Here is a 22,500-nt window from a genome sequence, read left to right on the forward strand (position 1 = left end):
AGAGAGAGAGAGAGGAGAAGGAGAGGAGAGAGAGAGAGAGAGGAGAGAGAGAGAGGAGAGGAGAGGAACGAAGAGAAGAGAGAGAGAGAGGAGGAGGAGAGAGAGAGAGAAGAGAGAGAGAGGAGAGGAGGAGAGAGAGAGAGAGGAGAGAGATGAGAGGAGAGAGGGAGAGGAGAGAGGGAGAGGAGAGAGGAGAGAGAGACAACGTTTAAATAGACAACTTTGTTTAAAACACAGCATTCCACTGAAGCAGGAAGGACTGGACAGATGTAATGGATAGGAGATGGAGGCGTACGGTTCAGATGTCACGTAAACACCATGGAGATGACAGCCACCCCTTCCATCCTCCAAGCCCGACCTACCTGCACGTCCATCTTTACGGGGCATTAAGACGAAAGAGAGAAATATACTGTTGTCAAGACTTGGCCTCTACACACTGCATGACTACTGGTAACACTACAGACCAGGACTGTATGACTCCTGGTAACACTACAGACCAGGGCTGTAAAACACTACAGACCAGGGCTGTAAAACACTACAGACCAGGTCTGTATGACTCCTGGTAACACTACAGACCAGGGCTGCATGACTCCTGGTAACACTACAGACCAGGACTGTATGACTCCTGGTAACACTACAGACCAGGACTGTATGACTCCTGGTAACACTACAGACCAGGGCTGTAAAACACTACAGACCAGGACTGTAAAACACTACAGACCAGGGCTGTATGACTCCTGGTAACACTATAGACCAGGACTGTAAAACACTACAGACCAGGACTGTATGACTACTGGCAACACTACAGACCAGGACTGCATGACTCCTGGTAACACTACAGACCAGGGCTGTAAAACACTACAGACCAGGACTGTATGACTCCTGGTAACACTACAGACCAGGACTGTATGACTCCTGGTAACACTACAGACCAGGGCTGCATGACTCCTGGTAACGCTACAGACCAGGACTGTATGACTCCTGGTAACACTACAGACCAGGAGTGTATGACTCCTGGTAACACTACAGACCAGGACTGTATGACTCCTGGTAACACTACAGACCAGGACTGTATGACTCCTGGTAACAATACAGACCAGGGCTGTAAAACACTACAGACCAGGGCTGTATGACTCCTGGTAACACTACAGACCAGGACTGTAAAACACTACAGACCAGGACTGTATGACTCCTGGTAACACTACAGACCAGGACTGTAAAACACTACAGACCAGGACTGTATGACTCCTGGTAACACTACAGACCAGGACTGTATGACTCCTGGTAACAATACAGACCAGGACTGTATGACTCCTGGTAACAGTACAGACCAGGACTGTATGACTCCTGGTAACAGTACAGACCAGGACTGTATGACTCCTGGTAACAATACAGACCAGGACTGTATGACTCCTGGTAACACTACAGACCAGGACTGTATGACTCCTGGTAACACTACAGACCAGGACTGTATGACTCCTGGTAACACTACAGACCAGGACTGTATGACTCCTGGTAACACTACAGACCAGGACTGTATGACTCCTGGTAACACTACAGACCAGGACTGTATGACTCCTGGTAACACTACAGACCAGGACTGTATGACTCCTGGTAACACTACAGACCAGGACTGTATGACTCCTGGTAACACTACAGACCAGGACTGTATGACTCCTGGTAACACTACAGACCAGGACTGTATGACTCCTGGTAACACTACAGACCAGGACTGTATGACTCCTGGTAACACTACAGACCAGGACTGTATGACTCCTGGTAACACTACAGACCAGGACTGTATGACTCCTGGTAACAATACAGACCAGGACTGTATGACTCCTGGTAACACTACAGACCAGGGTGGCGTTCAGTCGGCACTAAACAGGAGAAAACCTTTAATGCTACCTGAAGTGTTTTTTAAAATTTATTTTACATTTCAATATGTTTTCTCCCATTTCACTACTGAACACAGCACAGGGCCTCGTCCGCTCCCCAGTCTTACCCGTATCCTCTTAGCCCGACGCATGTCCTGGGGGGTGAGGCTGAGGTGAGGTTCTGCCGGGGCAGGGGCGCTGCTCTGGGACGGGTCATCTTTGATGGGGCGTAGGGGTGGGTCGGTGGTGGTGGGTGGGGGGTCTGTTTCTGCGTCGGGGGCCAGGTCTCCTCCAGGGGTGTCTAGTTGTGCCTCTGTCTCCAACCCTCCACCCCCCTCCCCGTCTGTCTCCAGCTCTACCACCTTGAAACCATTCAGAGCTCCGTCAACTCTCTCCTCGTACGGCAACTTCCCTACGAAGCCCAGCAGCTCCTGTGACACATTCAGATACAGGTCTATCAGTATGGAGACAGACACATTCAGATTCAGGTCTATCAGTATGGAGACAGACACATTCAGATTCAGGTCTATCAGTATGGAGACAGACACATTCAGATACAGGTCTATCAGTATAGAGACAGACACATTCAGATACAGGTCTATCAGTATAGAGACAGACACATTCAGATACAGGTCTATCAGTATAGAGACAGACACATTCAGATTCAGGTCTATCAGTATGGAGACAGACACATTCAGATTCAGGTCTATCAGTATGGAGACAGACACATTCAGATTCAGGTCTATCAGTATGGAGACAGACACATTCAGATACAGGTCTATCAGTATGGAGACAGACACATTCAGATACAGGTCTATCAGTATGGAGACAGACACATTCAGATACAGGTCTATCAGTATGGAGACAGACACATTCAGATTCAGGTCTATCAGTATGGAGACAGACACATTCAGATTCAGGTCTATCAGTATGGAGACAGACACATTCAGATTCAGGTCTATCAGTATAGAGACAGACACATTCAGATTCAGGTCTATCAGTATGGAGACAGACACATTCAGATTCAGGTCTATCAGTATGGAGACAGACACATTCAGATTCAGGTCTATCAGTATGGAGACAGACACATTCAGATTCAGGTCTATCAGTATGGAGACAGACACATTCAGATACAGGTCTATCAGTATGGAGACAGACACATTCAGATACAGGTCTATCAGTATAGAGACAGACACATTCAGATTCAGGTCTATCAGTATGGAGACAGACACATTCAGATTCAGGTCTATCAGTATGTAGGTAGACCTTACTAATAATGCACTGCAGGCCCCTGGTTAACAGTAATGCACTGCAGGCCCCTGGTTAACAGTAATGCATTGCAGGCCCCTGGTTAACATTAATGCACTGCAGGCCCCTGGTTAACAGTAATGCACTGCAGGCCCCTGGTTAACAGTAATGCATTGCAGGCCCCTGGTTAACAGTAATGCATTGCAGGCCCCTGGTTAACAGTAATGCATTGCAGGCCCCTGGTTAACAGTAATGCATTGCAGGCCCCTGGTTAACAGTAATGCACTACAGGCCCCTGGTTAACAGTAATGTACTACAGGACCCTGGTTAACAGTAGTGCATTACAGGCCCCTGGTTAACAGTAGTGCACTGCGTAGAGAATAGGAGACAATTTGGGACAGTGTCTCAAAGTAAACTATGACTGTTACACAGTTGTACGTACCGGTGTCTTGTCCCCTGCCGTGGCGTTCGAAGGGTCCAACCGGATGAATTTAGGGGGGCGGCCCGGTCTCCTTCCTGTCCCAAACCTCTTCCTGCCACGCCCACGAGCACGCCCCTTCGGTCTGCAGAAACACAGGTTAAAGTCGATCCACTCGATCATTCAATTAAATCAGACTTTTTACTATGTGTTTTACTGTGTTTTACAGGTCTAGGAGAGGACTGTTGGGGACCGGTGTTGACCACTGTGTTACCTGGTGACGCAGTCCAGTTTGTCATCGTGCATGTTGAGGTGCTGCTGTAGCTGTTCTGAACTCATGAAGCGTCTGTTACACTCGTAACAGGGCCAGTTCTTCTCCTGCTCGCGTAACACTGAAAACACAACCACAGTCATGGGTCTGTTACACTCGTAACAGGGCCAGTTCTTCTCCTGCTCGCGTAACACTGAAAACACAACCACAGTCATGGGTCTGTTACACTCGTAACAGGGCCAGTTCTTCTCCTGCTCGCGTAACACTGAAAACACAACCACAGTCATGGGTCTGTTACACTCAATTCTCCACTGGTGCACCAGCACATGATTTGGTCGCAACAATTGTTTTATAATATCTTTTAGAATTCATAATGACCTAGGCTGCGTCCCATAATGTACCTGCTGTCATTACAGAACCAGGCTAATAACGACTAGCCGTCTTAGCAGAACCGGGCTAATAACGACTAGCCGTCTTAGCAGAACCGGGCTAATAACGACTAGCCGTCTTAGCAGAACCGGGCTAATAACGACTAGTCGTCTTAGCAGAACCGGGCTAATAACGACTAGCCGTCTTAGCAGAACCGGGCTAATAACGACTAGCCGCCTTAGCAGAACCAGGCTAATAACGACTAGCCGTCTTAGCAGAACCAGGCTAATAACGACTAGCCGTCTTAGCAGAACCAGGCTAATAACGACTAGCCGTCTTAGCAGAACCAGGCTAATAACGACTAGCCGTCTTAGCAGAACCAGGCTAATAACGACTAGCCGTCTTAGCAGAACCAGGCTAATAACGACTAGCCGTCTTAGCAGAACCAGGCTAATAACGACTAGCCGTCTTAGCAGAACCAGGCTAATAATGACTAGCCGTCTTAGCAGAACCAGGCTAATAACGACTAGCCGTCTTAGCAGAACCAGGCTAATAACGACTAGCCGTCTTAGCAGAACCAGGTTAATAACAACTAGCCGTCTTAGCAGAACCAGGCTAATAATGACTAGCCGTCTTAGCAGAACCAGGTTAATAACAACTAGCCGTCTCCTAAATGAGCAGTCCCTTGTGTTCTTGTATTTAAATGAGCAGTCCCTTGTGTTCTTGTATTTAAATGAGCAGTCCATGGTGTTCTTGTATTTAAATGAGCAGTCCCTTGTGTTCTTGTATTTAAATGAGCAGTCCCTTGTGTTCTTGTATTTAAATGAGCAGTCCCTTGTGTTCTTGTATTGATTTGAATCAATTTACAGTAACAGCAAATAAATAAAGTTCAAATAAATCGCAAAAATGTATTTATTGCATATTTCAGTTCCATGTGTCTGCAAAGTCCTCTAGAGGGCCTATTTAGAAGAAAAAAAGATCATTGAACGAAACACCGGCAATAAATAAAAGAAGAAAGTGAGGAGTTGGAGCTGGAGTCCCCCAGTTTTCACTCAACAAATCACACATTTTTAATTGAAAAAAAAACAAGACAATTGGATGTTCCAGCTCCACAACAATGCTTAAATCACATCAGTAGACCAATTTTAGTTTTTAGTTTTTTTAGTTTTTTTTCTTTTCAATTTTGAGGTCTGGGGAAATAGATTAGTTGGTTTATTTTTGGGAAATTGCACATTACGGTTTGAATAAATATATAAATATTTGTTTTTACAGCGTTACCAGGATTATAAAAATAATCACTGGCGACCAATTAAAAATCTGTGTCGCACCGTCAAAACCGTCGCAAATTCGACTGCTTAGGTCGCAGTATCGAACCCTGCCACAGCAGATGAAACATTAGGATTTAAATAAGCCCTGCAGTACTGAAACAAACAACTACAGTAGTGTAGAGAAAATATTAGGACCCAGAGCAAACATCACTGCTATCATAGACAAGGCTACAAACACATACATACAGTTGACGTCGGTAGTTTACATAAACCTAATACATTTAAACTCCGTTTATCACAATTCCTGACATTTAATCCTAGTATAAATTCCCTGTTTTAGGTCAGTTAAGATCACCACTTTATTTTAAGAATGTGAAATGTCAGAATAATAGTAGAGAGTGATTTTATTTCAGCTTTTATTTCTTTCATCACATTCCCAGTGGGTCAGACGTTTACATACACTCAATTAGTATTTGGCAGCATTGCCTTAAAATTGTTTAACTTGGGTCAAATGTTTTGGGTAGCATTCCACAAGCTTCCCACAATAAGTTGGGTGAATTTTGGCCCATTCCTCCTGACAGAGCTGGTGTAACTGAGTCAGGTTTGTAGGCCTCCTTGCTCGCACACGCTTTTTCAGTTCAGCCTACAAATGTTCTATAGGATTGAGGTCAGGGCTCCATTACCTTGACTTTGTTGACCTTAAGCCATTTTGCCACAACTTTGGAAGTATGCTTGGTGTCATTGTCCATTTGGAACAAACATTTGTGACCAAGCTTTAACTTCCTGACTCATGTCTTGAGATGTTGCTTCAATATACCCACATCATTTTCCTTCCTCATGATGCCATCTGTTTTGCAAAGTGCACCAGTCCCTCCTGCAGCAAAGCACCCCCACAACATGATGCTGCCACCCCCGTGCTTCACGGTTGGGATGGTGTTCTTTGGCTTGCAAGCCTCCCCCTTTTTCCTCCAAACATAACGATGGTCATTATGGCCAAACGGTTCTATTTTTGTTTCATCAGACCAAATGACATTTCTCCTAAAAGTACGATCTTTGTCCCCATGTGCAGTTGCAAACCGTAGTCTGGCTTTTTTAATGGCGGTTTTGGAGCAGTGGCTTCTTCCTTGCTCAGCGGCCTTTCAGGTTATGTCGATATAGGACTCGTTTTACTGTGGATATAGATACTTTTGTACCTGTTTCCTCCAGCATCTTCACAGGGTCCTTTGCTGTTGTTCTGGGATTGATTTGCACTTTTCACACCACAGTACGATCATCTCGAGGAGAGAGAACACGTCTCCTTCCTGAGCGGTATGACAGCTGCGTGGTCCCATGGTGTTTATACTTGCATACTATTGTTTATACAGATGAATGTGGTACCTTCAGGCATTTGGAAATTGCTCCCAAGGATGAACCAGACTTGTGGAGGTCTACAATTTTTTTTCTTAGGTCTTGGCTGATTTTCACATGATGTCAAGCACTGAGTGGCATTGAGTTTGAAGGTAGGCCTTGAAATACACCACCAATCGACTCAAATGATGTCAATTAGCCTATTAGAATCTTCTAAAGCCATGACATCATTTTCTGGAATTTTCCAAGCGGTTTAAAGGCACAGTCAACTTAGCGTATGTAAACTTCAGACCCACTGGAATTGTGATACAGTGAATTATAAGTGAAATAATCTCTGTGAACAATTGTTGGAAAAATGACTTGTGCACAAAGTAGATGTCCTAACCGACTTGTTTGTTTGTTTGTGGAGTGGTTGAAAAACTAGTTTGAATGACTCCAACCTGAGTGTATGTCAACTAGTTTTAATGACTCCAACCTGAGTGTATGTAAACTAGTTTTAATGACTCCAACCTAAGTGTATGTAAACTAGTTTTAATGACTCCAACCTGAGTGGATGTAAACTAGTTTTAATGACTCCAACCTGAGTGGATGTAAACTAGTTTTAATGACTCCAACCTGAGTGGATGTAAACTTCCTACTTCAACTGTACACAATACATTATACTTTGTATAAGCCCGTTTGGTGACGATTAAAGCTTCGGGTATGTCGGTTTCAACTTTGTCCATCTGCATTTGCAGAATTTCTCAAGCTATGTTAAGTTAGATGGGGAGCGGCGGTGAACAGCAATCTTCAAGTCTTTCCACAGAGTTTCAACGAGATTAAAGTTTCACATTCTTGTTCTGAAGCTTTGGCTGTATTCTTGGGGTCTTTGTCTGTGTTGGAATGTAAAATCTTCGCCTCAGTCCAAGGTTGTTCGCACTCTGAAGCAGGTACTCTGTATTTGGCTCCATCCATTGTTCCCTCTATCCTTACCAATCTCCCAGTCCCTGCTGCTTTAAAGCATCTCCCACCATGCTTCGCGGTAGGGATGGTGTTAGATGAATGATGAGCTGTGCCTGGTTTCTACAGACATAGTGCTTTGCATTCAGGTCAAATAGTTACATTTTTGTCTCATCAGACCACAGAATCTTTTGCCTTATGCTCTGAGTCTTTCACATGCATTTGTTGTTGTAGCAAACTCCAGGTAAACTTTTTGTCAGTAGTGGCTTCAGTCTGGCCACTCTCTCATAAAGCCCAGGCTGGTGACGTGCTGTAGAGACTGTTGTCAGTAGTGGCTTCAGTCTGACCACTCTCTCATAAAGCCCAGGTGACGTGCTGTAGAGACTGTTGTCAGTCGTGGCTTCAGTCTGGCCACTCTCTCATAAAGCCCAGATTGGTGACGTGCTGTAGAGACTGTTGTCAGTCGTGGCTTCAGTCTGGCCACTCTCTCATAAAGCCCAGGTTGGTGACGTGCTGTAGAGACTGTTGTCCTTCTGGCAGGTTCTCCCATCTCAGCCAAGGAACTCTGTAGTTCAGTCAGAGTGGTCATTGGGTTCTTGTTCACCATCCTGTCCAATGTCCTTCTTCGGATGCTCAGTTTGGTCGGACTGACATTTCTGTTTTTCATTTTCAGTAAAAATGTCCAAAACCATATTTTCACTTAGTCATTATGGGTATAGTGTCAACGCCACGGTGGAAGGAGCAGGAAGGCACTGTAGTACTGACATACGACCAAAGACCACGGAACGGAAAATAAATGTTACAATATTTTGTTTTTAAAGCTGCAGAGACAACATAAATAAATAATAAATAATATAATAATAATAAATAGATAAACATCACCATCACTTCTATCATAGACAAAGCTACACAACAGTGTTGCTGTTTGAACGAAGCACAGACACCCACCTTTCCTCTCTTCGTCCGTGACATCATGGATCTTCTGATTGACAAACTCGGCGTATGACGCTGCATACCACACCTGGGGGAAAGAAGAAACATGTCCATCTCTTTATCATTTTATTTTACCTTTATTTAACCGGGCAAGTCAGTTAAGAACAAATTCTTATTTTCAATGACGGCCTGGGAACAGTGGGTTTAACTGCCTGTTCAGGGGCAGAACGACAGATTGGTACCTTGTCAGTTCGGGGGGTTTGAACTCGCAACCTTCCGGTTACTAGTCCAACGCTCTAACCACTAGCCTAGCCCACCGCCCCAATAATAATGTGCTTTGAGGGGTATCCTACAAAAGAAAGCTACATCGACTCTGGGTTTTCTACAGCTACCAGCATCCAGCTTCAGTTAGCTTCACATTCTAGCTCAGGCTTCATCCGTACTACGACGGCGGACATCGCTCGTTCGCCTGCCCGCTAACTCTTGCAGACTTGTAACCAGGGCTCTAAATAAAGAATTAAATACAAAACAAAAATCAGTAGCACGGGTGCTCGCAACTTAAAAACGATAGGAGCACCGCATGAAATCTAGGAGCACCGCGTGAAATCTAGGAGCACCGCGTGAAATCTAGGAGCACCGCGGCGGTGCCAGGTTGTTAGCTAGCTAGCCAATGAGGTAACGTGACTGATATACTGGTAGCGTTACCAGGTTGTTAGCTAGGAGCACCGCGTGAACTCTGGGAGCACCGCGTGAACTCTGGGAGCACCGCGTGAACTCTGGGAGCACCGCGTGAACTCTGGGAGCACCGCGTGAACTCTGGGAGCACCGCGTGAACTCTGGGAGCACCGCGTGAACTCTGGGAGCACCGCGTGAACTCTGGGAGCACCGCGTGAAATCTAGGAGCACCGCGTGAAATCTAGGAGCACCACGTGAACTCTAGGAGCACCACGTGAACTCTAGGAGCACCAGATTTATTATGTTTTAGATGCAGCCTATATTGTGCCTATATGAATTGTAGTTAGTTTTGAAGGACACGTTGTGCTCCAGTAACACTGTAAAGACAGTTATTATAACAAAATTTAAATATTAATACTAATGTCACTGACATTACAATGTCATTTGTGGAGTATTAGGATTATACATTGTGTATAAAACACTACTTTACTATTGAGATGAATCATATTGAAATTTGTACACCGTCTCTTTAAAAACGTCAGAGTTTGTGATGAGGATATGCAAGACGTTAGTCATTGATTTCCCGAAGAAGATGTCCCCACATGTTTGATATACTGGTAACGTTACCAGGTTGTTAGCTAGCTAGCCAATGAGGGAACGTGACTGATATATTGGTAACGTTACCAGGTTGTTAGCTAGCTAGCCAATGAGGTAACGTGACTGATATACTGGTAGCGTTACCAGGTTGTTAGCTAGCTAGCCAATGAGGGAACGTGACTGATATATTGGTAACGTTACCAGGTTGTTAGCTAGCTAGCCAATGAGGTAACGTGACTGATATACTGGTAACGTTACCAGGTTGTTAGCTAGCTAGCCAATGAGGTAACGTGACTGATATACTGGTAGCGTTACCAGGTTGTTAGCTAGCTAGCCAATGAGGTAACGTGACTGATTTACTGGTAGCGTCACCAGGTTGTTAGCTAGCTAGCCAATGAGGTAACGTGACTGATATACTGGTAACGTTACCAGGTTGTTAGCTAGCTAGCCAATGAGGTAACGTGACTGATATACTGGTAACGTTACCAGGTTGTTAGCTAGCTAGCCAATGAGGTAACGTGACTGACATACTGGTAACGTTACCAGGTTGTTAGCTAGCTAGCCAATAACTCGTGGCTCAGACTAAACAAAGTGTAAACAAATGGTTAATGACGTGCACATACTTTTAGAATGGCCCACGACACGTTTATGAATGTAAAATGCGTTCCTGGCGATCCGCTATAAAAAATGTTGCGTCTGTAATATGGGTAAATCATGGACTCTTACTGACAGTTGTGACTGCTTCGCCCGATGTATTGTTGTCTCTACCTTCTTGCCCTTTGTGCTGTTGTCTGTGCCCAATCATGTTTGTACTATGTCTTGTGTTGCTACCATGTTGTCTTGCTACCATGTTGTGTTGTCATCTTGTTGCTACTATGCTGTGTTGCTACCGTGCTGTGTTGTAATGTCGTGTTGTCATGTTGTGTTGCTACCATGTTGTGTTGTCATGTTGTTGCTACCATGTTGTGTTGTCACCATGCTGTGTTGTCATGTTGTGTTGCTACGTTGTGTTTCTACCATGTTGTGTTGCTACCATGTTGTGTTGTCATGTTGTGTTGTCATGTTGTTGCTACCATGTTGTGTTGTCACCATGCTGTGTTGTCATGTTGTGTTTCTACCATGCTGTGTGGCTACCATGTTGTGTTGTCATGTTGTGTTGCTACCATGTTGTTTTGCTACCATGTTGTGTTGTCATGTTGTGTTGCTACCATGTTGTGTTGTCATGTTGTGTTGCTACCCTGTTGTGTTTCTACCATGTTGTGTTGTCATGTGTTTCTACCATGTTGTGTTGTCATGTTGTGTTGCTACCATGTTGTGTTGTCATGTTGTGTTGCTACCATGTTGTGTTTCTACCATGTTGTGTTTCTACCATGTTGTGTTGCTACCATGCTGTGTTGCTACCATGTTGTGTTGTCATGTGTTTCTACCATGTGTTGCTACCATGCTGTGTTGTCATGTTGTGTTTCTACCATGTTGTGTTGTCATATTGTGTTGCTACCATGTTGTGTTTCTACCATGTTGTGTTGCTACCATGCTGTGTTGCTACCATGTTGTGTTGTCATGTTGTGTTTCTACCATGTTGTGTTGTTGTGTTGCTACCATGTTGTGTTTCTACCATGTTGTGTTGTCATGTTGTGTTTCTACCATGCTGTGTTGCCATGTGGTGTTGTCATGTTGTGTTTCTACCATGTTGTGTTGTCATGTTGTGTTGTCATGTTGTGTTGTCATGTTGTCATGTTGTGTTTCTACCATGTTTTGTTGCCATGTTGTGTTGCTACCATGTTGTGTTTCTACCATGCTGTGTTGCTACCATGCTGTGTTGTCATGTTGTGTTGCTACCATGTTGTGTTGTCATGTTGTGTTGTCATGTTGTGTTGTCATGTTGTGTTGCTACCATGTTGTGTTGTCATGTTGTATTGTCATGTTGTGTTGCTACCATGTTGTGTTGTCATGTTGTGTTTCTACCATGTTGTGTTGTCATGTGTTGTTGTGTTGTCATGTTGTGTTGTGTTGTGTTTCTACCATGTTGTGTTTCTACCATGTTGTGTTTCTACCATGTTGTGTTGTCACCATGCTGTGTTGCTACCATGTTGTGTTGCTACCATGTTGTGTTGTCATGTTGTGTTGCTACCATGCTGTGTTGCTACCATGTTGTGTTGCTACCATGCTGTGTTGTCATGTGGTGTTACCATGCTGTGTTGTCATGTTGTGTTGTCATGTTGTGTTGCTACCATGTTGTGCTGCTACCATGTTGTGTTGTCATGTGTTGCCACCATGCTGTGTTGTCATGTTGTGTTGCTACTATGTTGTGTTGTCATGTTGTGTTGTCATGTTGCTACCATGCTGTTTTGCTACCATGCTGTGGTCTCTCTTTATGTAGTGTTGTGGTGTCTCTCTTGTCGTGATGTGGTGTCTCTCTTGTCGTGATGTGGTGTCTCTCTTGTCGTGATGTGGTGTCTCTCTTTATGTGGTGTTGTGGTGTCTCTCTTGTCGTGATGTGGTGTCTCTCTTGTCGTGATGTGGTGTCTCTCTTGTCGTGATGTGGTGTCTCTCTTGTCGTGATGTGGTGTCTCTCTTGTCGTGATGTGGTGTCTCTCTTGCCGTGATGTGGTGTCTCTCTTGTCGTGATGTGGTGTCTCTCTTGTCGTGATGTGGTGTCTCTCTTGTCGTGATGTGGTGTCTCTCTTGTCGTGATGTGGTGTCTCTCTTGTCGTGATGTGGTGTCTCTCTTGTCGTGATGTGGTGTCTCTCTTGTCGTGATGTGGTGTCTCTCTTGTCGTGATGTGTGTATTGTCCTATATTTATATTGACATTTTAATCCCAGGCCCCCGTCCCCGCAGGAGGCTTTTTGGTAGACCGTCATTGTAAATAAGATTTTGTTCTTAACTGACTTGCCGAGTTAAATAAAGGTTATTAAAGAAAATAAAATAAAATATAAAATAAGATATTTTAATCTAGTTGGGCTACAAAGCAAACCGTTTTAGCTTTAGTAATGGTGCAACAATGACACTATTGAATCTGCACTCGCTTCTTTCTGAAAGAAAGCCTTATCATTACAACAACTATTATCATCCTGCAAACCCCCACTAATACACACCCCCCCCACGCCCCATCCTGCTACAGGCCCAACCCCCACTAATACACCCCCCCATGCCCCATCCTGCAACAGGCCCAACCCCCAATAATACCCCCCCCACCCTGCAACAGGCCCAACCCCCACTAATACACCCCCCACGCCCCATCCTGCAACAGGCCCAACCCCCACTAATACAACCCCCCCCACGCCCCATCCTGCAACAGGCCCAACCCCCACTAATACACCCCCCCACGCCCCATCCTGCAACAGGCCCAACCCCCACTAATACACCCCCCACGCCCCAATCCTGCAACAGGCCCAACCCCCACCAATACATCCCCCCCACGCCCCATCCTGCAACAGGCCCAACCCCCAATAATACCCCCCCACCCTGCAACAGGCCCAACCCCCACTAATACACCCCCCCACGCCCCATCCTGCAACAGGCCCAACCCCCACTAATACACCCCACCCCACGCCCCATCCTGCAACAGGCCCAACCCCCACTAATACACCCCCCCCACGCCCCATCCTGCAACAGGCCCAACCCCCACTAATACACCCCCCCACGCCCCATCCTGCAACAGGCCCAACCCCCACTAATACACCCCCCCACGCCCCATCCTGCAACAGGCCCAACCCCCACTAATACACCCCCCCACGCCCCATCCTGCAACAGGCCCAACCCCCACTAATACACCCCCCCACGCCCCATCCTGCATCATAAAACTCCTGGTCTTCAGAGCCCTGTTGGAACTGCGCGTGTTTCACGGAGGCTAGTCGAACGCCAAACTCTTCATTGAGTCAATGCTGAAACATCAACGGGCAATTCAGTGATTCATTTTTCATTTGTGGCGAAATCAAAATGAAGGAAATGTTATCTGGTAAAATCAGCAGGCTACTAGATATAGATACTAGTAATAGATGTGTGTTCGGTCTTCATTTCATTACTTATCGATAATGCCGTCTTCGGTGTGCTTAAGTCAGACAAAACGTTTTACTGTGTGAGAATGCATTCTGTCTAAATACTACATTTATATGATATTTGAAGATTTAAAAAAAAATTGGACACCAAAAAACTTTTGATAAATAAAATATTTTAAAATCATTAAATCTTCCTCAAATTAAGGTGATAATGACACGATCTTTGCAAGAGGGAGGGAATCTGATCTCAGTCATTTCATTCAGGGTAAGCGGAGTTAGCAGTGAGTTAGCAGTGAGTTAGCAGTGAGTTAGCAGTGAGTTAGCAGTGAGTTAGCAGTGAGTTAGCAGTGAGTTAGCAGTGAGTTAGCAGTGAGTTAGCAGTGAGTTAGCAGTGAGTTAGCAGTGAGTTAGCAGTGAGTTAGCCTGCCCTGGAGCGGGTTAGTTCTGAAAGATTCGTTGCCATAGAAATGTACCTGGCTAGAAGGTGAGCCACTTCGTGTGACTGGTTATCCCGAATTGAACTCAAGAGTTGACCAAAGTTACCTCGCTTACTCCTCAAACCGGCTACGTAGTATAGCCCTGCTACGTAGTGTAGACCTGCTACGTAGTGTAGACCTGCTACGTAGTGTAGACCTGCTACGTAGTGTAGACCTGCTACGTAGTATAGCCCTGCTACGTAGTGTAGACCTGCTACGTAGTGTATACCTGCTACGTAGTATAGACCTGCTACGTAGTGTAGACCTGCTACGTAGTGCAGACCTGCTACGTAGTGTAGACCTGCTACGTAGTGTAGACCTGCTACGTAGTGTAGACCTGCTACGTAGTGTAGACCTGCTACGTAGTGTAGACCTGCTACGTAGTGCAGCCCTCTGAAGAGCAGTCAACCATGTGTGTTTTTATTAGGAACAGTTTGCATGTTGCAGATGGATGACATTACAATCGCTGACTGATCACCTCGCATCAGAAACAACTAGCGATTATGATGTGTAGATCAGTCAGCTCGGTCGGCGACCAGACACGGTATCCGTTCTGACAACCTACCTTCAGCTCCTGTTTGGGCTGGATGTTCTTGATGGTTGTGTAGAAGATTTCAGAGCCGTACTGATAGGCTACCAGGTTCTGTTCCAGGTGGTTCTGGGCGGGCCGAACAAACATCAGCCAATTACAGATGTCCTCGTCAGATAGGTCCACCCACATGTCATCCGACTTCTCCATGTCCTTGTCTACATCCAGCATGCACAGCTACAGAGAGAAGAGAGGGATGAGTTAGAGACAATACACAGCTACAGAGAGAAGAGAGACCTCAACATGACAGAAGAGAAACAGGCCCAACCCCCACTAATACACCCTCCCCCCACGCCCCATCCTGCAACAGGCCCAACCCCCACTAATAGACCCTCCCCCCACGCCCCATCCTGCAACAGGCCCAACCCCCACTAATACACCCTCCCCACGCCCCATCCTGCAACAGGCCCAACTCACACCTACACCTCCTACCTGGAGGTGACAGCATTCCCTCCCCCATTTGCCCGCCTAGACACAGCTACGACAATATAACCAACAAAATCGGGTCACAACTCCTGCAGCTCTGTCGCACGCTGGGTATGTACATAGTCAATGGTAGGCTTCGAGGGGACTCCTATGGTAGGTACACCTATAGCTCATCTCTTGGCAGTAGTACTGTAGACTACTTTATCACTGACCTCAACCCAGAGTCTCTCAGAGCGTTCACAGTCAGCCCACTGACACCCCTATCAGACCACAGCAACATCACAGTCTACTTAAACAGAGCAATACTCTATCATGAGGCATCAAAGCCAAAGAAACTGAATGATATAAAGAAATGCAATAGATGGAAGGAATGTAGTGTAGAAATCTACCAAAAAACTATTAGGCTATCAGGCTATAAAACTATCAATCCCTTTTAGACAACTTCCTGGACAAAACATTCCACTGTAACAGTGAAGGTGTAAACTTGGCAGTAGAAAATCTAAGCAGTATAAATGACCTCTCAGCTTCCTTATCAAATCTAAAAATGTCCAGCAGAGAACCGAAGAAAATGAACAACAATGACAAATGGTTTGATGAAGAATCCAAAAACCTAAGAGACCCAGAAAACCTGCGTCTACGGCTTCACTACGGTGAATCACTAAACCAATACAGAAATACACTACGAGGGGGGGGGTCACGTGACCCTTGAACGAGATGGCCGCATGAACTAAGAGCTCTGCACAAGTCGTTTCCAATTCCTAATCGTACCTCCACTCCAAGTTCAAACTCATTTAGCTTTAGTAAGAAAAAGTCATGGCGGCTACAAACAGGTGACATTTTTACCCGGACTCGAGCGTTAGCGCCGGAAAAGGCCTCTAAGAAGAAGCTAGCTTCAGAAAAAACTAGCGCCAGGAGCAAGAGGACCCCCCCCTATTCTATTCTACTGTGTCATTTACTCAATGCGGGGTGGAGAGGATGAGGCATTTCTTTGGTGGTGAGACGTTGTGCGTTGCTAACTGTTCCCAGGTTCTTGTTTTATTCGGAACACAGAATTGAGACTGAGCGGAGGGGGTAATAGATCCAACGGGATGTGTCGACTTGTTTGGGAACTCGGTGTTCAGAGATGATTATTTTATGTACACCATTTATTTTCCTTTTACGTGAACACAGCTGTAATTACTATCCACTTTTACCCAGAGATGACTTGCACTAAAGTTCGATTACTGCTCGATGACGATGACTAGTACCTTAAATCTATTGACATGGAACTGCCGTGGTCTAGGGCATGTAATGCAAACAGTAGACATCGCGCTATTATAAGAGACACACCTCTGTGATGCTGAACATGCCAAACTCCGCAGAGTGGGACAGGTGTTTTTCTCATCTCTCGAATCAAACAGTAGACATCGCGCTATTACAAGAGACACACCTCTGTGATGCTGAACATGCCAAACTCCGCAGAGCTTGGGTGGGACAGGTGTTTTTCTCATCTCTCGAATCAAACAGTAGAGGCGCAGCCATTCATAATGGACAAAAACATATCTGATCCGGAGATTTATTCTGATAACTGGGTCACTATATGGTCAACCAATTACTATCTTAAACATATACGCCCCTAACACAGATACTCCTGCCTTCATGTCAAAAATGATAACCCTGTTCAATGAGCATTGTGTCTCCTTTGGCGTGGTGGCCGGAGATTTTAATTGTACCCTTAACCCAACCCTAGACAAATCATCTCAAGTCCCCACCACAAATCCTAGATCTGCAAAGATGTTGAACTCTCTTACTAAAGAGATGGGACTGATAGATATCTGTGGAGAGAGACTAATAGCTCATCTATGGCCTATACATACTACTCTAATGTCCATAACACCTACTCCCGTATAGATTACATTTTTATCCCAAAGAGTTTCATAAATTCAGCCACGTGTACAATCGGACCCATAACACTTTCAGATCACGCCTTTGTCCACCTCCGCTTTGACCTCTGCAAAAACATCCCGAGGTCAAAGAGCTGGAAATTGAACACCTCCATGTTATCAAACGACGTGTTCCATACACTGGTAACTACATGGATAGACAACTACACACAAGACAATAAAGATTCTCCTGTTTCTCCGGCCACAATGTGGGACGCTGCCAAAGCCACACTAAGAGGTCATCTAATTGCGTATGCTTCCTCTCAGAAAAAAGCAATGGAAGAGGTTAGATCACGAGAGGGAGCTGGAACGCTGTGAAAAAGCACATAAACAATCCCCAGACAGCACCTCCTGGAGTCACCTTAAAGCAGCCAAAGCCAAACTGAATTTGGACTACACTCGGGAGATACAAAAAACAGACGTTTTCTTTACTAAACAGAAATACCATGAGTATAGCAATAGGCCCAGTAGATTGCTTGCTTACCAATTAAAAAAAGAGCAGTCAGAGCGTACAATCATGGCTATCCGAACAGCAGAGGACGAGGTCACATATGACCCAAAAAAAAAGATCAATTTCACTTTTCATGATTTTTACTGCAAACTATATACCTCTGAGAGAAAACACACGGAGGCAGAACTCCACTCTTTCCTAGAGGGAATCTCGCTACCTAAACTATCAGAGACCGACCAAGAAGATCTCAACTCCCCCTTAGATCCTGGAGGCAATTACCTCCATGCCACCTAATAAGTCCCCAGGCCCAGATGGATTCCCCAGAGAGTTCTACGAAGCTTTTTGGCCCCAGCTCAGCCCTATCTTCATGCCCATGCTGGAGGACTGTTGCAGAAACTGAGTTCTCCCAGACTCAATGCACACAGCTCGCATTACAGTGTTGCTAAAAAAGGACAAGGACCCCCTATCCTGCTCATCCACTGTCTGCCCTCTCAATATTACACTCACCAGCTCTATGAAGACACTATGTCCTTTCCAATGAAAAACACAGGGGTTTCAATACCTCGGGATCTTCATAACACCAGATCTGAATAGCCTTTTCAAGGAAAATGATCTCCCACTCCTGGACCGAATCAAGAACGATCTCCAAACCTGGATCTCCCTCCCAATTAGCTTAGTAGGAAGAATTAATGTAATCCGTATGAACGTCCTCCCTAGACTGAACTACATATTTCAGATGCTCCCATGCTATCTCCTAGTTTCCTTCTCCTCCCTAGACTGAACTACTTATTTCAGATGCTCCCATGCTATCTCCTAGTTTCCTTCTCCTCCCTAGACTGAACTACTTATTTCAGATGCTCCCATGCTATCTCCCAGTTTCCTTCTCCTCCCTAGACTGAACTACTTATTTCAGATGCTCCCATGCTATCTCCCAGTTTCCTTCTCCTCTCTAGACTGAACTACTTATTTCAGATGCTCCCATGCTATCTCCCAGTTTCCTTCTCCTCCCTAGACTGAACTACTTATTTCAGATGCTCCCATGCTATCTCCCAGTTTGCTTCTCCTCCCTAGACTGAACTACTTATTTCAGATGCTCCCATGCTATCTCCCAGTTTCCTTCTCCTCCCTAGACTGAACTACTTATTTCAGTTGCTCCCATGCTATCTCCCAGTTTCCTTCTCCTCCCTAGACTGAACTACTTATTTCAGATGCTCCCATGCTATCTCCCAGTTTCCTTCTCCAAAACAACTAACCAAAGCATCACCAAATTTATATGGGGCAATAAAAACCCTAGGATCAAGTTTTCCACTCTATCGAAACCTGAATCTAAGGGTGGTCTTGCCCTTCCCGCCCTTCAATTGTACTACTGGTCTGCCCAAATCCGCAACATGCTAACATGGATCACAAACAGACAAGAGTCAACGTGGATTCAGATAGAAGCCCAATCCTGTGGTTCATTGCCCTTCATCTCAATTATATTCATTAATTTAGTGAAGTGGGCAACATAGCCCAAAACCTTTGTGATTTACAGCACCCTACTAGCGTGGAGGGACTGTAAGAAATACCTGGGCCTTTCCTCCCAAATATGTTCTCACTTGCCTATAGTAGGCAGCCCAGACTTGCCAAAAGCTCTGAGGGATGCCAACTTTAATCTTTGGCATACTCTAGGAATCAGGACCTTTTCAGACCTATTTCATCAGAAAACCACTACACTGAAATCCTTTCAAGAGCTCTGCAGTGAATTCGATGTGCCAAGATCCCATTTTTTTTAAATATATCTTCAAATTAGACATGTAATTTCCTCATTTAGCTCCAAGAGGAGGTTTAGAACTCAGTTGAATGAAGTTGAAATCCTTGAAATCAATCCATTTGTATTGCAGACCCTCATGCCAAATTGAGACACAGGCTTTTTTTTAAATCAACAAAGAATGAGAAACTTTGCCTTTGTTTTGGTTTGTTTGGTTAGGGTGTGCAGGGTGAATACGTGGTCTGTCATATGCTAATTTGGTAAAAAGCCCATTTGACCTTTTCTTAGCACATTGTTTTCACTGAGGAAATGTACAAGTCTGCTGTTAATGATAATGCAGAAGAGATTCTAAATTCTTGTAGAAAACAGAGAGGTCAACTTACCTTGAGGTGGATGTAGTGATCGTGAAGTTGTCCCTGTCTGACCAGGGGTCCCTCCACAGGGCCGAACTGGGTCCTCTTGGGTATGCGTCTCTTGGAGAAGACTCCCCCTAGGAAGCGGTCTATGTAGAGAACAAGGGGGAGGCTGGCCCGTGCCCGGGACACCACTGGACGGTTAGGGATGGGGTGGAGGGCGCCATGCTTCACACACACTGATGTGTTGGAGATGTTGCATTCCTCACACCCTGAGAGAGGAGGAGGGAGGAGGAGGGGGGAGGAGGAGGGGGGAGGAGGAGGGAGAGGAGGAGGAGGAGGGAGGGAGGGAGAGAGGAGGGAGGGAGGGAGGGAGGGAGGGAGGGAGGGAGGGAGGGAGGGAGGGAGGGAGGGAGGGAGAGGAGGGAGAGAGAGAGGAGGAGGAGGGGGGAGGAGGGAGAGAGGAGGAGGGAGAGAGAGAGGAGGGAGGAGAGGAGGAGGGAGAGAGAGAGGAGGGAGAGAGAGAGGAGGGGGGAGAGGAGGAGGGAGAGAGAGGAGGAGGAGGGGGGAGAGAGGAGGAGGAGGGGGGAGAGAGGAGGAGGAGGGGGGAGAGAGGAGGAGGGAGGAGGGAGAGAGGAGGAGGAGGGGGGAGGAGGGAGAGAGAGGAGGAGGGAGAGAGAGAGAGAGAGAGGAGGGAGAGAGAAAGAGAAAGAGAGAGAAAGAGGGAGAGAAAGAGAGAGAAAGAGGGAGAGAGAGAGATAAAGACGGAGAGAAAGAGAGAGAAAGAGGGAGAGAGAGAGAGAAAGAGGGAGAGAAAGAGAGAGAGAAAGATAGAGGGAAGAAAAACAGAAATAAAGAATGAGTTCATTGTCATTTGAACTGTCAGTATTAACACAAAGCAGTATTGGTCCTGTCACAGTCAGGTAAAACTCCTGTCCCAAGTAGACATCCAGAAGGCCCCATCACCAGGGAGGTAAAACTCCTGTCCCTAGTAGACATCCAGAAGAGCCCCATCACCAGGGAGGTAAAACTCCTGTCCCTAGTAGACATCCAGAAGAGCCCCATCACCTGGGAGGTAAAACTCCTGTCCCTAGTAGACATCCAGAAGGCGCCATCACCTGGGAGGTAAGACTCCTGTCCCTAGTAGACATCCAGAAGGCCCCACACCTGGGAGGTAAGACTCCTGTCCCTAGTAGACATCCAGAAGGCCCCACACCTGGGAGGTAAGACTCCTGTCCCTAGTAGACATCCAGAAGGCCCCACACCTGGGAGGTAAAACTCCTGTCCCTAGTAGACATCCAGAAGGCCCCACACCTGGGAGGTAAGACTCCTGTCCCTAGTAGACATCCCCAGAAGGCCCCATCACCAGGGAGGTAAAACTCCTGTCCCTAGTAGACATTCAGAAGGCCCCATCACCTGGAAGGTAAAACTCCTGTCCCTAGTAGACATCCAGAAGAGCCCCATCACCTGGGAGGTAAAAACACTCACAGAGGTTGTGTGGTGTAAAGGCCTGTGGCGCGCTAGGCTCCCAGTCATCTAGGTCCGAGTCATCTTCGTCATCATCCTCTTCGTCTGAATCCTCTGTGGATGTGGCCCCCAGGGGGCTGGAGGAAGGGTCAACCATCCCAGCCATGGAAGGGAGGGAACTGGACACAGACAGCTGACCCTGGGGTAGAAAGGATGAAAAGGTATGGTTATAGGTGTGGACCAGACCTCTCCAGCCCTGTTCCTGGAGAGATCACTCCAACCCTGTTCCTGGAGAGATACCCTCCTGTAGGTTTTAATTCCAACCCTGTTCCTGGAGATACCATCCTGTAGGTTTTAACTCCAACCCTGTTCCTGGAGAGATACCCTCCTGTAGGTTTTAACTCCAACCCTGTTCCTGGAGAGATACCCTCCTGTAGGTTTTAACTCCAACCCTGTTCCTGGAGAGAGATACCCTCCTGTAGGTTTTAACTCCAACCCTGTTCCTGGAGAGAGATACCCTCCTGTAGGTTTTAACTCCAACCCTGTTCCTGGAGAGCTACCTTCTCCTGGAGGTTTTAACTCCAACCCTGTTCCTGGAGAGATACCCTCCTGTAGGTTTTAACTCCAACCCTGTTCCTGGAGAGCTACCTTCTCCTGGAGGTTTTAACTCCAACCCTGTTCCTGGAGAGATACCCTCCTGGAGGTTTTAACTCCAACCCTGTTCCTGGAGAGAGACCCTCCTGGAGGTTTTAACTCCAACCCTGTTCCTGGAGAGATACCCTCCTGGAGGTTTTAACTCCAACCCTGTTCCTGGAGAGAGACCCTCCTGGAGGTTTTAACTCCAACCCTGTTCCTGGAGAGCTACCTTCTCCATGCCCAATGGAGAATCTACATTGAAAGTGCAGAGGGGTATCTCATGAAGGAGGGGTATCTCATGAAGGAGGGGTATCTCATGAAGGAGGGGTATCCTACAAAAGAAAGCTACATCGGCTCTGGGTTTTCTACAGCTAACAGCTAACCAGCTTCAGTTAGCTTCACATTCTAGCTCAGGCTTCATCCGTACTACGACGGAGGACCCCAAAATATAAACTGTTTTAGTCCAGTGTCTGTAAACAAAGTAAATGTCA

The 22,500-nt window shown here is 46.1% G+C and overlaps 1 protein-coding gene across 1 annotated transcript in view; it reads right to left on the minus strand.

Moving 5' to 3' along the window:
- The window catches only part of prdm10 (PR domain containing 10), a gene marked incomplete in the record, with an annotated part of 75,712 nt that overhangs the window by 45,138 nt on the left and 8,074 nt on the right, over window positions 1-22,500 (minus strand). The window contains 7 exon segments of the mRNA XM_031795485.1: window positions 2,006-2,308; window positions 3,568-3,688; window positions 3,818-3,935; window positions 8,686-8,758; window positions 14,984-15,184; window positions 19,937-20,178; window positions 21,395-21,572. Coding sequence (XP_031651345.1) covers window positions 2,006-2,308; window positions 3,568-3,688; window positions 3,818-3,935; window positions 8,686-8,758; window positions 14,984-15,184; window positions 19,937-20,178; window positions 21,395-21,572 — 1,236 coding nt within the window.

The sequence above is a fragment of the Oncorhynchus kisutch genome, linkage group LG18 (genome assembly GCF_002021735.2).
Source record: "Oncorhynchus kisutch isolate 150728-3 linkage group LG18, Okis_V2, whole genome shotgun sequence".
Classification (NCBI taxonomy): domain Eukaryota; kingdom Metazoa; phylum Chordata; class Actinopteri; order Salmoniformes; family Salmonidae; genus Oncorhynchus; species Oncorhynchus kisutch.